Genomic DNA, 15,154 nt, shown 5'->3' on the forward strand with positions numbered 1-15,154 from the left:
AACATTGTTCATTATGGAAAAAAATTTGAGAAGAGTTTATTTATTTTTAAGTTCTATAGAGAGCGAACCAGACCTGTGAGGTATCTGAGCGCTTTACAGGCTTGACGGGTGGGATACAAAGGAACTTAGGAGGGGGGATACCAATGGGATACAAAGGGGTAGGTACTTTATACCTGAAAAACAAGCAGTCTCAAATTCCGGATACATTTGGAATAAAAACAAGTAGAATCATTATATAAGAAAATAAGTAGTCTCAGCTCCCAGGTGGGATGCCCAGAAGGGGCGGGAAGGTATCATTCGGAAAAGCCAAGGATAATGCCGTGATGGTGGGTGGAGCACGGTTGTAGAAGAGATTCTAATGCGATTGTTAGGCGATGAATTTGCCCATAAGGAAAAATGTTGTCTCCTTTTTGAAACGTGCCAAAGACCACAGTCTTCTGATGGTGGGCGGGGGAGAGTTCCATATTGTTGGAGCGACCCCAGAGAAAGTCAGATTGTAGTTTGTTTTATTCCCCAGAGAGAGCTGGTTGGAGCAAAAGGTCTCAGACAGGGAGTTTCTAGCTCCTCCGTTAAGTTGGATTCTGGCCTCGAGAGGAAGCCAGTTCAGAGCTTTACGGTGAGGAGAAATGTGGTTGAATATCTTTGAACTGGCTAGGAGTCTGGTGGCGGCATTGAGGAAGGCTTTCAGTGGGGCCAGAGAGTTCTTGGGTAGACCTACGAGAGTAGAGCATCTGTATTCTAGTCTGGAGAGGACTAGTGCCTGGGTTGCCGTTTTTAGGTCAGGAGTATTGAGGGAGGGTTTAAGGTTTCTTAGGTAACTTAGGTGAAATCTGGCAGTTTCGGCCATCGAGTTGATATGGCCACACAAGTTCAAGCTGCCGTCTAGAGTTATTCCAAGGGATTTAGCAGAGTCCACAATGGTAGGAGGGCAGTTTAGCACTGTGATAGCCTTTATCCATTCTTGGATGTCTGGATTGGTTTTGGGTGGGGAGCGAAGAAGAAACTCAGTTTTTTTTGTGTTACGTTTGAGCTGGTTAGAGGTGAGCCAGTGAACAGTCAGCTTCAAGGCCTCATTCAGGAAGAGAATGTCCTTAGGAGAAGAGATTTTACTGTAGATCTGTGTGTCGTCTGCATACATGTAGTAGGAGATTTTGGCGGTGCGTAGCACCCCTGTGAGCGGTTCAAGGTAAAGATTAAAGAGGGTAGGGGACAGGGTTGAGCCTTGAGGGACTCCCACAGTGATCGGAGAGGGAGCGGATAGGTTACCGTGAATTAGGACTCTCTGTGAGTGATTCTGGAGAACGTACTTAAACCATTCAAGAACGGTGCCATCCAAACCCATCCTGAGTTCGAGGCGTTCAAGGAGTGTTTTGTGGTTGACCGTATCGAAAGCCAATGATAGGTCTAGAAGGATAAGGAGACAGGTTTTGCCTTGGTCCAGGGATTGTAGGGCATCATCCATGATGTGGAGGAGGGTGGTTTTAGTGCTGTGTCCAGGTTTGGGCCCGGATTGGAAGTCGTCTAGCAAGTGGAAGTTGGTGATGTGTAGGCTCAGCTGCTGTTGCACACACATATCCAAAATGTTGGTTAGGAGTGGGATGTTGGATATAGGTCTATAGTTGTCAGGGGAGGTAGGATCCAGCGTAGGTTTTTTTAAGATGGGGCGAATTGGCCGGCTTTAAGAGAGCCAGGAATCCATCCCTTCAGGAGGGAAGCGTTGATTATTGCAGTCCACAAAGGGATGATAGCCTGAGAGGCGGCGGCTAGGCAGTTAGAGGGGAGAGGATCATTGAAGTGATTTTTCAGATTTAAGGAGGATAGAATTTACGAGACAAGAGTGTTTTTCATAGACTTTAAAGTTGTACCAGTGAGCTTGGTTTTTGGGTGAAGTCTGGGAGGGCAGCGCCGAGAGAGGAGGTAGAGACAGAGTTATGGAGAAAGTTAGGGATTTAAGATGGTTTCCTAGGGCAGAGATTTTGTTGCAAAAGGAGGAGTAGGAGAATTCCTCGCAAGATATTAGCGATTTAGGGGTTTCTGTGGAGGTTTTTGCTAGTTTATTTGATTGGTGTTTGACCAAGTCGAGTAGCTTGCGAGGTCTATTCTTGGTGAACTCTAGTTCTGTTCTGAAGAATTCCTGGCGTACTCTAGTTCTGTTCTGAAGAATTCTTTTTACGAGTTGAGTATTTTCCTTTTGTAGGTATTTCTGTCGGAGAAGATTTAGATGGGCTGCTGACGGGTGCTGTTTCCAGTTACGTTCTGTCTGCCGAAGGATCTCCTCTCCTTGTTGAGGGAATGGTTGAACCAAGGATTCCGGATTTGATCTGGGTTCTTTTGAGTTTTAGCACAGCAAGGTCATCGAGAATGTTGGATAAAGTAGAGAGGTAATGTTCCGTGAGGCTGTTGACCGAGGTGAGAGGAGGGGGGGGGTGTCAGTCTCACAGCGCGAACCAATTTCCTGTGATCTAGGTTCTTGGTGTGTCCAACCCATTTTGGGGGATTACGGGTTGTGGTGTCCATGTCTTGGGGGTGCCAGGCAGCAGGAAGGAGATAGCATGGTGGTCAGACCAATCACATGGGTCTATAGAGAGAAGTTCGACAGCTGATTCCTTAGCGATGATCCAGTCTAAAGTGGCACCTTTCGAGTGAGTAGGGAGTGCGCAGGCTTTGGTAAGGGTTTGGTCGGCCAGGAAGTCTCTGATGGCATTGACCCGAGGGTCCTTGGGGCGTTCCAGTGCAAGTTGAAATCACCAAGGAAAATGTCATCAGAGTTAGGGGAAGCCTTAGCTGTGATGATTTCCATGAGGTGGTCAGTGAAGGTGTCATTCTTGCCTGGGGGGTGGTAAAATATATGTACTCTGCACAGTTGGGTGTCCTTGCAAATGGAGAGTGCAAGGTATTCACAGGAGTCTGTAGGATCAGACAGAAGCTCAGTAACGAGGAGGGTAGAGCGATAGATGCAGGCAATGCCTCCTCCTTTTTTATTTGATTGCCTGTCTAGTCTTTCGATGTTCTAATTGGGTGGGACTAAGAGGTCTAGGCAGGGCGATGAGGATTAGTTGAGCCAAGATTCAGTCAAGATCGTGAAGTTCGATTTTTGGTTCAGGATGAGAGCGGTGACATCCGAGGCATGCTTTACTGCTGAGCGGCAATTAATTAGGAAGCCAGATAGATGGGGTTCGGAGTGCGTGTCGTGGATAGGGGCAGAGATGGGTACTACCGCTAGGTTGCTATTGACCACTCCTCTGTTACGGAGGGTAGATGATCTGTTGGGGTTGTCTGCAACTGTGCGGATAGGGTGTTCATCACTCAGGTCTGAAGGGCATGAGTTGTCAGTTCAGATTTGTAGCTAGAGAAGAGGGCTACAACTTCTTCCTCCATGAGGTCTAGATGGCTAGGCATGATAGGGGTAGGATTGTAGTTAAGCAGGAGGGCCAGAACTTCCTCCTCCGAGAGGTGGCAAGGCGGCTTGCGAGGCGCAGGTGTCTCAGGGATATCAGTAATGGGTGAAGGAGGGGCTCGGGGTAAGGGAGGGAGGGTGGGTAGAGTTCTGCGAGTGCCTGAGATTCGAGAAAGAGTTCGGTGAGGTGCAGGAGGTTCTTTAGATCCAGAATGAAGTTGTTGTAAACCCTTAAATCATGCAAGTTAGTAGGTTTGCACAGACTCAAAAGGGCATCCTAACCCTGGAACTATTGCTTATCACTACCTTCAGTCCCAGCATGTAGATCTGCGAAAACCTGGCAACATAAGGGGATAGCAAGTATTCAAAGACTACTAGGATATGAGGCCTGGCATAATCAGAGAGGCTATATCAGAGCTCTTAAATAATGTGATTGCTACCACAATTTGTCGCAGCACTACATGGCACCAAAGTGGATTTGGATTGAGAAGGTATTCCGTGGAATATAATTTTAAGGTCTGGGATAATGAGGAAAAAACAACATATACATCAGTTACAAGAGCACTCCCGCTTGACCTATATCTAATTCACTATTGGCTTGCTAAAGCTCACTGCCCACCCCCCTCCTCTTGCGAACTCTTAGGCCAGAGGAATAATTCCAGATCAAAGGTATTCCAACATGAACACCGCATGTGACACTGTCCTCTTTGCCTTTTTCTATAAATGTATTTGTTTTGTCCATTCTGTATTGTCAACATTGGAGACTACTACCCTTTTACTTGCAGCTGGGAGTTCTCCTATTAAGGCTGAAAAGTCTTCGTCTGAGAAGCAAAGCATTTTTAACACTTCCATCTTGTATATCTATGAGGTGGACCCGTTTAGTGAATTGGCAGTTGCAGAAAGGCAACCCGAGAACAAAAAAAGGTTTAAGAGTGAAATATTGTGGCAGAGACAGTAGAAAAGACATGCAACAATTAGGGTACGCAGTGATCGTTTTATGGTGTTTGGAGTAGTAGAGGGTCCCATGAGGCACAGGGTCAAGACTGATTTGCATATAACTGGGTCTGAGGTGGCAAAGTGAGCTAAAGAACGATGATGAATTCTATGTCAGGACAGGAGGCTCCGATTATGCTTAGTCTCATTTCTTTACTGACACATAGCAGCCAATCACAATACAGTAAAGAAAAAACAGAAAACAGGGCAACCATAGAGTACACCCATAGTATATAAACAGTCTCAGAGGTAACCACTTCCTCTTTCTTTGCTGCTCCGCAGCCAGTTAAGTCTATTTATATTTTCATGCTAATGCTATTGTGACTGTTGTTATATATTTACTTGTGCACTTGCCTTATCTTGCGCTTCTTACAGCCTGCGCGCGGCTTGTGCATGCTTTAATTGCCTGGTTCGCCTTTCGGTGCCGGTATTTTGTTAGTCCGACGTCCGTTTCTCGGCGCGTTTGTTGGGAGCGCGTGGCTCGCCTCCCAGTGCCTGGCCGTTTGTGCCGGTCGCTTTTGGTGGAGCGGGAGTAGGGGTCCGCGGCTCGTATTGAGAGCGCGAGCGCTCTCGAGCCGGTGTTGTTTCAGTGGCATTGCAGGTCGCGCATGCGCGCTGCTTTATTTCCGGCTCGAGGCGTTTCTTCACACGCCCGCCTGCCGGTTGAGTGAAGGACCGCTGTTTTCTCTGCGCTCAGCCCACAGCCCTGAACTTTTGACCCCGCTTGACGCCGGAGCTCAGGAAAGAGCTTCGGTTGTATCTATTTGTGCATAGGCTCTGCCTAGAGTGTTTTGACGGCAGGCTTTCTCCCTCCACATTTGAATTGTTTTTCTTTACTCGAGTTTTACCTCAGTGTAGCCTGCTTTTGGGGTCACACTCCCCCATTATTGGTATCTCTGGTACCCCATATATTTCTACAGTCTTGTGGGCATTGACTTTTGCACGTTGTTGCAATGGCTGAATATTATGAAGAGGAGGAAGACTGTTATTATGAGGAGGAGGAAGATACTTCTCTTGAGTATGACTTAGTGGAGGAGTTGGATAAAGGTGTTCAGCATTCCGTCAACAAGGCTCTGGTGAGAGCCATTAATCCTCTTAAACGACATCTTAGTGAATATGCCGTTCAACAAGGCTGGTTGCCTCCTTCGCATAACTCCGCAAAGTCTCCTGCTAACCCCCACAAATTGGATTTTCAGAGACTGGCGAAGGTTTTATCGTCTGACAAATCCAGGTCTTCTATTTCTCTTGGTGCGGAGGAGTCAGACCATGGTCAAGCCTCTTCAGGTCATGACTCTCCTCCTAGGAAACGTCTCCGCAAAGAGCATTTTGTTGACGCCCTTGAGTGTCCCCCCCTTCTCAATTTTGAACCTGAGGACATTATCCACCCAAATTCCACGGCATGGCTTCCCGCTCCAGCGGTAGCAGCTTACCTGGAGGCGCATGTTCGCCAACCTTTTGACGCGTCTGTTCGCGCTCGGCTGCGCTCAGAGTGCCCGAGGCCTGACCTGGCAGACCATATTGCTGAAACACCGGAGGTGGACCCTATGATGGTCACCTATCTTAAGAAATATTCTAAAGACCCCAAGAAGGGCTTGGACCGCTCCTGGCGGTCTTGTCAGGACAAACTTATGGACATGTTGGGTCCCTTATCCAAGATCCTGGACCTTGGTTTCAAGGCCAAGGAGGCCTCGGCGACAGTTAACCCTGACGAACTAATCGAGTGGGCACAAAGAGCTGTGTGTATGTTTGGGAACGTCAATTGTGCCATATCAGCAGAACGTCGACGTTCCATTCTCCTGAAGCTGGATCCGAAGTTGGCAGAGCTGGCCACCTCTGAGGCGGGTCTGGAGGCGCAGGGTCTCCTTTTTGGCCAACCATTCCTAAAGGAATTAACTAAGTTTGTTTCTGCCTTTAGTGGCATAGATAAGGCACAAGCCTCCTTGCGCCGGGCCATGCGTCCGGTTTTCAGCAAGGCCGGACGACAAAGGGGACGGTCGTTCGGCCGCGGTTCTCATCAGCAGTCCCAGAAGGGTGGATCGCAGCATCGTGGTGGCCAATACGACTCTGGCTACTCCACCCGCGCCAACTTTTACCCTTCCAGAAAGGGAAAGGGCCAGTATGGAAAAGGACGTTCCGGTGGTCATCAGGGACAATACCAAGATTCCCACTCTACAGGTGAGCCTGATTCGCGCATGCGATGTGATGTTGGGGGGTCGCATTCAATCTTTCCTGCAGAATTGGCGCATGCTCTCCAGCGATGCTTGGGTGCTACAAACTGTTCAGGGGTTCAGAATAGAATTCTATCACCCGGTGCATCAGTCTTGTCCCCCTCCTTGTCTAAGTTTTTCTCTTCAGGATCAGGTTTGTCTCTCAGAGGAGATAGATTCTCTACTACAAAAAGGGGCGGTGATTCCAACCACCCGTCATCCGAAGGGGTTTGCCAGTTCTGTCTTTCTGGTCGAGAAGAAAGGGGGCGGTGCTCGTCTTGTTCTCAACCTGAAAGACTTCAACAGCGAAGTAGTCTATCGCCATTTCAAGATGGAGGGCATCCATCTGTTGAGGGATCTCCTTCGAGAAGGGGATTGGATGGTCAGGCTGGACCTCAAGGATGCTTATCTTTCGGTCCCGATTTACAAACCTCATCGCCGTTTTCTCCAGTTCCTCTGGCAGGGAGTCTGGTACGAGTATCAGGTTCTCCCGTTCGGTCTGTCGTCAGCACCATGGTGCTTCACAAAGCTGTTGAGACCTGTGGTGGAACATCTTCGGTCATTGGGTGTCAGGCTGATTATTTATCTGGACGATATTCTCCTTATGGCGGATTGTCCTCTCAAACTTCTTCATCATCTGGAATTGTCCATCACACTGTTACAATCTCTGGGGTTTCTCATCAATGTCCAGAAATCGGTTTTGGTACCAGCCCAGCGTATCGATTTCCTGGGTTTTCAGATCGACTCGGTTACTTGTCAGCTTCTCTTGCCCAACCAAAAGATGCGTTATATCAAGAGAGAGTTGACATCTGTTATTTCCAGACCGACTGTGTCATTGAGGTCGTTGGCGCGTGTAGTCGGCCTCCGGGCGTCCTCCATTCAGGCGATTTTTCCGGGTCCCCTTCATTACAGGGCGATGCAGCGCCTGAAGATTCTTCATCTCCGGAAAGGGCTCAGATACTCCGATCAGATTCCTCTTACGGAGGAGGTCCGGTGGGAGATGCAGTGGTGGTTGGACCACATGGAGGCCTGGAACGGCAGGGCCCTCTTCGGTGTGTCTCCGGATCTGGTGATAGAGTCCGATGCCAGTCGTTGGGGCTGGGGAGCCCGTTGCGGCTCGGTCTCGACCGGGGGTCGTTGGTCCCCTCAGGAATTGAAGCTTCATATCAACTGTCTGGAGCTCCTGGCGGGCTCATTTGCGATCAAATGTTTTTCTCCTCTACAGACCAGTTGTTGTGTCCTTCTCCGGATGGACAATGTCTCGGCAGTCCGCTATGTGAACAAACTGGGCGGGACCAGGTCCAGAATCCTGGCGGAGATCGCCAAAGATTTTTGGCACTTCTGTCTGCAGAACAAGATCACTGTTATTGCGGAGTACCTCCCGGGATGCCACAATCAGATAGCGGACTGGCACTCCAGGCACCTTCGGGATTTCAGCGATTGGAGGCTGCATCCCCGGGTCTTCCGTGCTCTCCATCGGCGTTGGGGTCCTTGTCATCTAGATCTCTTTGCCTCACGCCTCAATGCGCAACTACCGCATTTTTACAGTTGGAGACCGGACCCTCAGGCTCTGGCCACGGATGCCTTTCTCCAGCTGTGGCCAGCGACCCTATGTTATGCCTTCCCTCCATTTCTAATGATTCCCAGGGTATTGGCCTACTCCAAACGATTTCAGACGGATCTGATTCTGATTGCCCCTCTCTGGAGGGCTCAAGCGTGGTTTCCGGTCCTTCTAGAAATGTGTTCGGCCCCACCGTTTCTCCTTCCCCCATTGTGGAATCTCCTGTTGGACCCTCTCGGAGGTCCTCATCCCCTGATCCTCTCAGGCTCCCTTCCTCTTCTCGCGTGGAGGATCTCGGGGAACGCTGGTCGCTCCCAGGCCTTTCAGGCGACGCTTCCAAGCTCCTTAGTGAAGCCTGGGCTCCCAATACTCACAAACGGTATAAGGGGTCTTGGAAGCGTTGGTGTGATTGGTGTTCACAACAACAAGTTGATCCCGTTTCAGCAGATATCAGCATGATTGTTAATTTTCTGGCTTCCTTGGCCACCTCTGGTCTGGCTTATTCGACTGTTAACGGTTTCCGGTCTGCTATTTCGGCGGGTCATGCCCACATAGATGGGAAGCCCGCGGGTGAACATCCTTTTGTTTCCAGGTTACTTAAAGGAGTTCGATTTGCGAAACCTCCCACCCCTAAGTATGTTACTTTGTGGGATGTTTCTGTTGTCCTCAGATTTTTGGAGGCCTGGCCTCCCAATGCTTCTTTATCCCGCAAGCAACTTTCCGCGAAACTAACTATGTTGCTATGTCTGGTTTCTTGTAAGCGCGTGTCGGATGTGCACGCTTTGGATCTGGCAGGTCGCTGCTTCACTCCTGAAGGTGTTTCCTTTCGTCTCTCCAGACGTACCAAATCTAATACACCTTCTATTTCTTATCCTTCTTTTCCTTCTCACCCCAACCTTTGTGTGGTTCAATGCCTGAAGGATTACGAGGTGAGTACTGCTTCTTTGCGCTCAGACATGCAGGGTCCACTGCTGATTGCATTACAAAAGCCTTTTCGACCTGTTTCTCCAGCTACCTTGGCGCGCTGGGTGCGAGGGCTTATGTCTGAAGCTGGAATTGATGTTTCTGTGTTTGGCGCGCACTCTGCACGTGGAGCGATGGCGTCCAAAGCTTATTCCATGGGCGTAACTCTGTTTGATATCATGAAAGCTGCAGATTGGTCATCTGCTTCTGTGTTTAAAACCTTTTACTTTAAGCCTATCGATAGTGTTGCTTCTGTGGTGGTAGATCAGCTTTAAACAAGCATAATCGGAGCCTCCTGTCCTGACATAGAATTCAAAATTTGCAAACATTCGTGACAAGAATTTTCAATTCTATTAAGGACTAGGAGGCGAGGATTATCCCACCCGTTATATATGCATGTATCTATTATGTTGTTACTATGCATTGCTTCATGGATTTTCTCCTAATGAAATGTAATAAATGCTTTGATATTTTCTTTACCCACCCTTATTTGCTCATGATTACACAGGATGTGTATTACGGCTTTGTATCTTGTTTCAGGTTCTGATCCCAAGTGAGGTTCCTCCGGCTCAGCCCTTATGGTCGTTCTGCTGCGAGTTTCTGCTCCTCGTTGGCCTGCTTCTGTTCCTGTGGCTCTTGGAAGTTCCTCCGCCTCCACGTTCAGTTTTTGGTCCTTTCGATTGATGTCTTCCTTGGTTCGGATATCTACTTAATTCTTCTTACTGGATTTTGGACAAAGAAAGAGGAAGTGGTTACCTCTGAGACTGTTTATATACTATGGGTGTACTCTATGGTTGCCCTGTTTTCTGTTTTTTCTTTACTGTATTGTGATTGGCTGCTATGTGTCAGTAAAGAAATGAGACTAAGCATAATCCTCGCCTCCTAGTCCTTAATAGAATTGAAAATTCTTGTCACGAATGTTTGCAAATTTTGAATTCAACCCAAATCTGTGACTCTGGGTGAATGTCTGAAACGTTTAAGTTCTCCGTCCATCATCTCCTGGTGTTTGCCCCATTTCAAAGCTGCAGCGTTGCTGCAGGTTACTTCCAAACACCGGCTAAGATGTGCCAATTTCAGTTTAGAAAAGTGTCTGGTTACTCTAAACCCTGATGTTGCGCAGCGATGTTATTTCATCAACCAGTATATGGGGTTTTCTAATGGGTGCATTAAACTTGTTGGTTATCTGCAGAGCCACTTGAAATCTGCAATTGTGAGGCTGCTGCTTTTTTCGCATATTTATAGATTTGTCACATAATCCACCATCTGCTGAATAGTCTGCAGATTTTAACAAAAGCCCTCTGTAAAGCTTAACTGGTCATATTTCCGTTACTTATTGCTATATTTGAGTGTTAAACGTAAACGAATGAGGAACAACCAATGTCCAGACAGTGTTATTAACAAGTGTAGAAATGACAAATAATGGCGCAATATTATCCTAAAATTGTGCCTCATAATTTAACTCAAACCTGCCGCATAGTTTGGCCCTCCCCTGCCGCATAATTCCAGTGGCCCTGGTTATCTGGCAAGCCTCCACCACCTCTAAAACAGATTGTTCATTTCTCAAGGGAGAATTTTTGTACCATGTTTCATTAACTCGCAGCTGTTTCGAAACTCAAGAACATTTGCGTCAACATATACACTATCAAAAAATATGAGTCTACGGACTTCCCATGTCTTAACCACCCTAAAGTGGCTGCATAAAAGAAGCACAAACAAGGTAGCTGTCCTTAACGTGCTGGAGTTCAGAGGTGCTCTCACATGAGCGAGGTATGCTACCACATATTTTTCTTTAAAACGACTAGTATTCCGATGTATAAGTACAAGGCGTTTTATTTTCAGAGGACCATACCAGGCATCATCATCGCAACTATGACAGGCTGGGAACTACAACCGTAGAAATTGACTGGAATGTACAGGGTGAAGTTTACACGCCTAATCAATACCCGGGTTTTCGAAGTACGTTCCCCGTGGAGGGGCGTGAGGCACACGCACGCACACACACCCTTTCATCCACAGTTAGAGAACATAATGTCATTTGAGGGGAGTCTTGCATGGCCGTCCTTTGACCTTCACGCTGTCAGACTGCGGTACTCGGCTGTATACTGGCCTGTTGGCCCACAACCAGGAGCTGCCTGGACAACCGGACACATACCTCATGAGATAGTCCCTGAAGTCCTTGCTCTTCATGTAGTCAATACCCTTGCGGGCCAATAGTCCGGCCATGGTGGCGGCAGCAGTTAGGTGCTCACAGCAGCAACAACCAAAGGTAGCGCTGTCAGCCGGTGTTGGCAGAGGGACTAGCTGAGACTCTGCGCCCGCCCCACCAGCTCACCAAGTCACGCCCACCCCTTGCGTCATCGTTTCATGGCACCCTTCGCACAGGGCCCTTAGAACTACGTCACCATTACGTGCAGCGAGACAAAAAAAAAATTCGAGGACACACAGCATAGAGGTGAAAGCGCCCTTTTGTATATTCGGATGTACTTGCCCAGGACGGCACGCTTTCAGTAGCAAGAGTTAATTCTAAATAGCACCTGATATCTGTACAGGAAAACATGCTAGAGGTATTTCCAAGAAGCAAGCAATATACTTGTAGATATGCATTGGCAAAAGGAGATTCGTGAAATAAAGTTTTTAACCGAATTGTGTTCAGGAATACTTCCCTTTTAGAAATATCTACAGTAAAAAAAAAATAATAGCTCCAAACACTACCGCATTTGTCATTTTTTTCTTCACATTACGAGGCCATTTGTAAAAAGAAGAAGCATTTCAACATGGCTGCTACTTTTGTACAAACATAGACTGGTTGTAACCGAAGGACACTGAGTATTCGCTGATTGGCTCTCGAGTATCCGCCTTTCTCTTTCACGCACTCAGTAAATCGGCACCAACCAGCCTCCTCCTCAATTCTTTGATCTGATTGGATCCGAAGGGTTTGGCGTCTGTACGGTTGCAGGTGGTCTGTAAACTCTCGCTGGTTACGGAACACTAGAGCCTATTTCTGTTGTTATGCTAGTTCGACGCTCTTCGACCTTTTACCACCCCAAGGGCGAAAGTAACAACTATCACATGATCTTGCTTGTCTATCTGGAAAGTCTCGCTGACCTCCCTCAATCGTCTCCTGGTTACGCTACTAGGGCCAGATAATTAGAATTCCATTGTTGCTGCGAGTTAACTACCAATACTTCTCGTTTTGCAACGGTATACAGTTATGAGAAATCTAAATAGAGTTCCAAACAGGGCCGGCTTTTGCATTGGTGGCGCCCGGTGCGAAAGCCGTTGTTGGCGCCCCAGAACCTCCTCCACAGATTCCAAACTGCCACCAAACAACAGTGACCCTAATCCTTCCATAGCCTATCTTTCACATTTATTTTATTTATAGCACCACTCGTCGTATGTAGGTTGTCAGAGTGCTTAACATTACACAAATGCTATGCAAAGACAGTAAATCATACAAGTGTGTAAATCAATGTATAGGAAATGTTACATTAGACAACAAGCATTGGCATAGCCAATAGGTCTTGCCTTTGGGACCTTATAAGTGTTTAGTTATCCAGCGCAATATCCTTGGTATATGTAACATCCGATGTTGCATGGCTAAACACTTATAAGGTCCCAAAGGCGAGAACTATTGGCTATGCCAATGCTTGTTTTGAGTGAGTGGCTTGTGTAGGTATGCCACTGTGAGGTAGAGATGCTGCAAGTGCTTTTACAGGAGCCCCTATGACATTGCGCCTCTTCAAAATGTATCTTGGGTCTGGTGTAATACTTATAGCCCCTCTTGCCGTCTTCTCGCACCCAATGCATCCTTAAATGTCCCCTGTACAGCTGGGGTTGACACTCCTATTACCCCTGCCCTCCAGTGACACTTTACCTGTCACAGGTGGTGGACGTGGTGGTGGTGGATGTTGTGGTGGATGCGGTGGAGTTGGACATGGTGGTGGTGGACCTGGTGGTGGTGGTGGTGGTGGACGTGTTGGTGGTTGACGTGGTGTTGGTGGACGTGGTGATGGTAGATGCTTTGGTGTTGGACGCAGTGGTGTTGGACGTGATGGACGTAGTGGTGGTCGTGGATGTGGTGGTGGACATGGTGGTGGTGGTCAAGGTGGTGGTGGACATGGTGGTGGTCATGGGGGTGAATGCGGTGCTGGTGAACGTGGTGGTGGTGGTGGACGTTGTGGTGGTGGACGTAGTGGTTGTGGTGGATGTGATGGGGGCGTGGTGGTGGTGGATGCGGTGGTGGTGAACATAGTGGTGGTGGACGTGGTGGTGATGGACGTGGTGGTGGACATGGTGGTGGACATTGACGTGGTGGTGGTAGATGTGGTGGAGGTGGTGGACATGGTGGTGGTAGACATGGTGGTGGTGGTGGACACAGTGGTGGACGTGGTGGTGGTGGACGTGGTGGTGGACGTGGTGGTGGTGGACGTGGTGGTGGTTGACGTGGTGGTGGTTGACATGGTGGTGGTGGACGCGGTGGTGGTGGCCGTGGTGGTGGTGGCCGTGGTGGTGGTGGACGTAGTGGTGATGGACGTGGTGGTGGATGTGGTGGACATGGTGGTGGTGCACGTAGTGGTGGACGTGGTAGTGTTGGTGGACGGGGTGGTAGAAGTGGTGGCGGGCGTGGTGGTGTTGGTGGACGGGGTGGTGGACATGGTGGTGGTGGACGTGGTGGTGGTGGACGTGTTGGTGGTGGACATGTTGGTGGTGGTGGACTGTGTGGTGGACGTGGTGGTGCATTCTTTAAAGCTAGGGTATGTTGGAACGTCACCAGACCTTAATTTTCTAATGGGGAAAGGGGCCGTGAAAGGACCAGAGATTAGAGAGACCAGGTAAAATGCTAATTGTATACCTGTGGGAGATGGGGCAGAAAATAACTTGCAGTTGTACTTGAATGGTGCACTTATGAGTGAGTAAGCGTGTCTTTTTAACCAGCGGGAATATAAACAATTAAAAGTAAAACTTTGTAAAACAAAAAAAAATCTTTTCATGTTTTATGCGCGAGGACTGCTTTCTTTTCGGGCCACATTCATTCAAAAGTTTGTGTGTTTATTTAAATTGTGCGCCAACACGCAATGGCTGCTTTCTGGGGACTGGGTATGAGGACATTGGAAGGAGCTGGAGCTGTTAGAAGTATGGTGGACAAACAAATTAATCAACGTTATTTTTTCCCTTCTTTATCCTAAGAAACGTGGCCCCATAGAGATTGAAACAGTGCTTTAAATTGGTACCAGTCCATCTTGTGCGATTGGTTCGCTTACTATTTATAGCAGCAATTTCACCATATCCAGGTTTTATGAGCTGCCAGCCACGTGGAGCTGGAATGCAGAGCACTGGAAGTGAGACAGAATGCAACAACGAACATACCTACAGCCGTTAAACAAAGAATTATATGGCTTTGATGAAAGGAAAGGCATTGTTGTACGTGAGGTATAAATCTGAGTTGAAAGGAACAACCAGTTTGTGTTTTGTGAATCACCCATTTGTGTTTGTCACAAACAACTAAGTCAAATTAAATGAAGCTGACTAAATGATACACATGGTTCTGCACCTTTACAATGAAAGATGTATTAGTTTTGTTGTAGATATGCTTTATCGTCTCTGGAGTCTAACTATTTAACGAAAGTGAAAATGCATCGCAATGCACTTAATTAGCCAAGACAGAGAAAAGACAGATGGCGGCTGCACATGTGCACGCGATCATGTACACAAGCTTGAGGCAGCGTCTGGTAGCACTTTGGAAACCCCCTTACTATAGTCGAGCAAGCAGCGCAAGTGCTGCTCTAGGCTCAACCTAAAAAGGGCTACAAGGTGTGCCACCCTGCTGCTGGGCAGTATTGTTTAAGAGTGCTTCATCTGGAGAAACACAAACTAAGGATTTAAAACATAATGAAGTGGCTGGTGCTATCTATGCTAATAAGAATGTTTCACCTGCCAAAGGAACCCTTATAGCAAACTTGGAATAACAAACGTTGGAGGATTAAAGTTCTAATCCTTTGCCTTGCAGTTTGCCTGTAGCTCTTAGGAGGATTG

The 15,154-nt window shown here is 47.8% G+C and overlaps 1 protein-coding gene across 1 annotated transcript in view; it reads right to left on the bottom strand.

Moving 5' to 3' along the window:
• The window catches only part of MPC1 (mitochondrial pyruvate carrier 1), a 67,452-nt gene extending 56,008 nt beyond the window's left edge, over positions 1–11,444 (bottom strand). The window contains exon 1 of the mRNA XM_086927239.1: positions 11,270–11,444. Within this exon, the coding sequence (XP_086783365.1) occupies positions 11,270–11,344 (75 nt within the window). The 5' untranslated portion in view covers positions 11,345–11,444. The remainder of the gene's footprint in view (positions 1–11,269) is intronic.
• Between the last annotated feature and the right edge of the window lie 3,710 nt (positions 11,445–15,154).

Source organism: Lissotriton vulgaris, chromosome 6 (genome assembly GCF_964263255.1).
Source record: "Lissotriton vulgaris chromosome 6, aLisVul1.2, whole genome shotgun sequence".
In the NCBI taxonomy this organism is placed as follows: Eukaryota; Metazoa; Chordata; class Amphibia; order Caudata; family Salamandridae; genus Lissotriton; species Lissotriton vulgaris.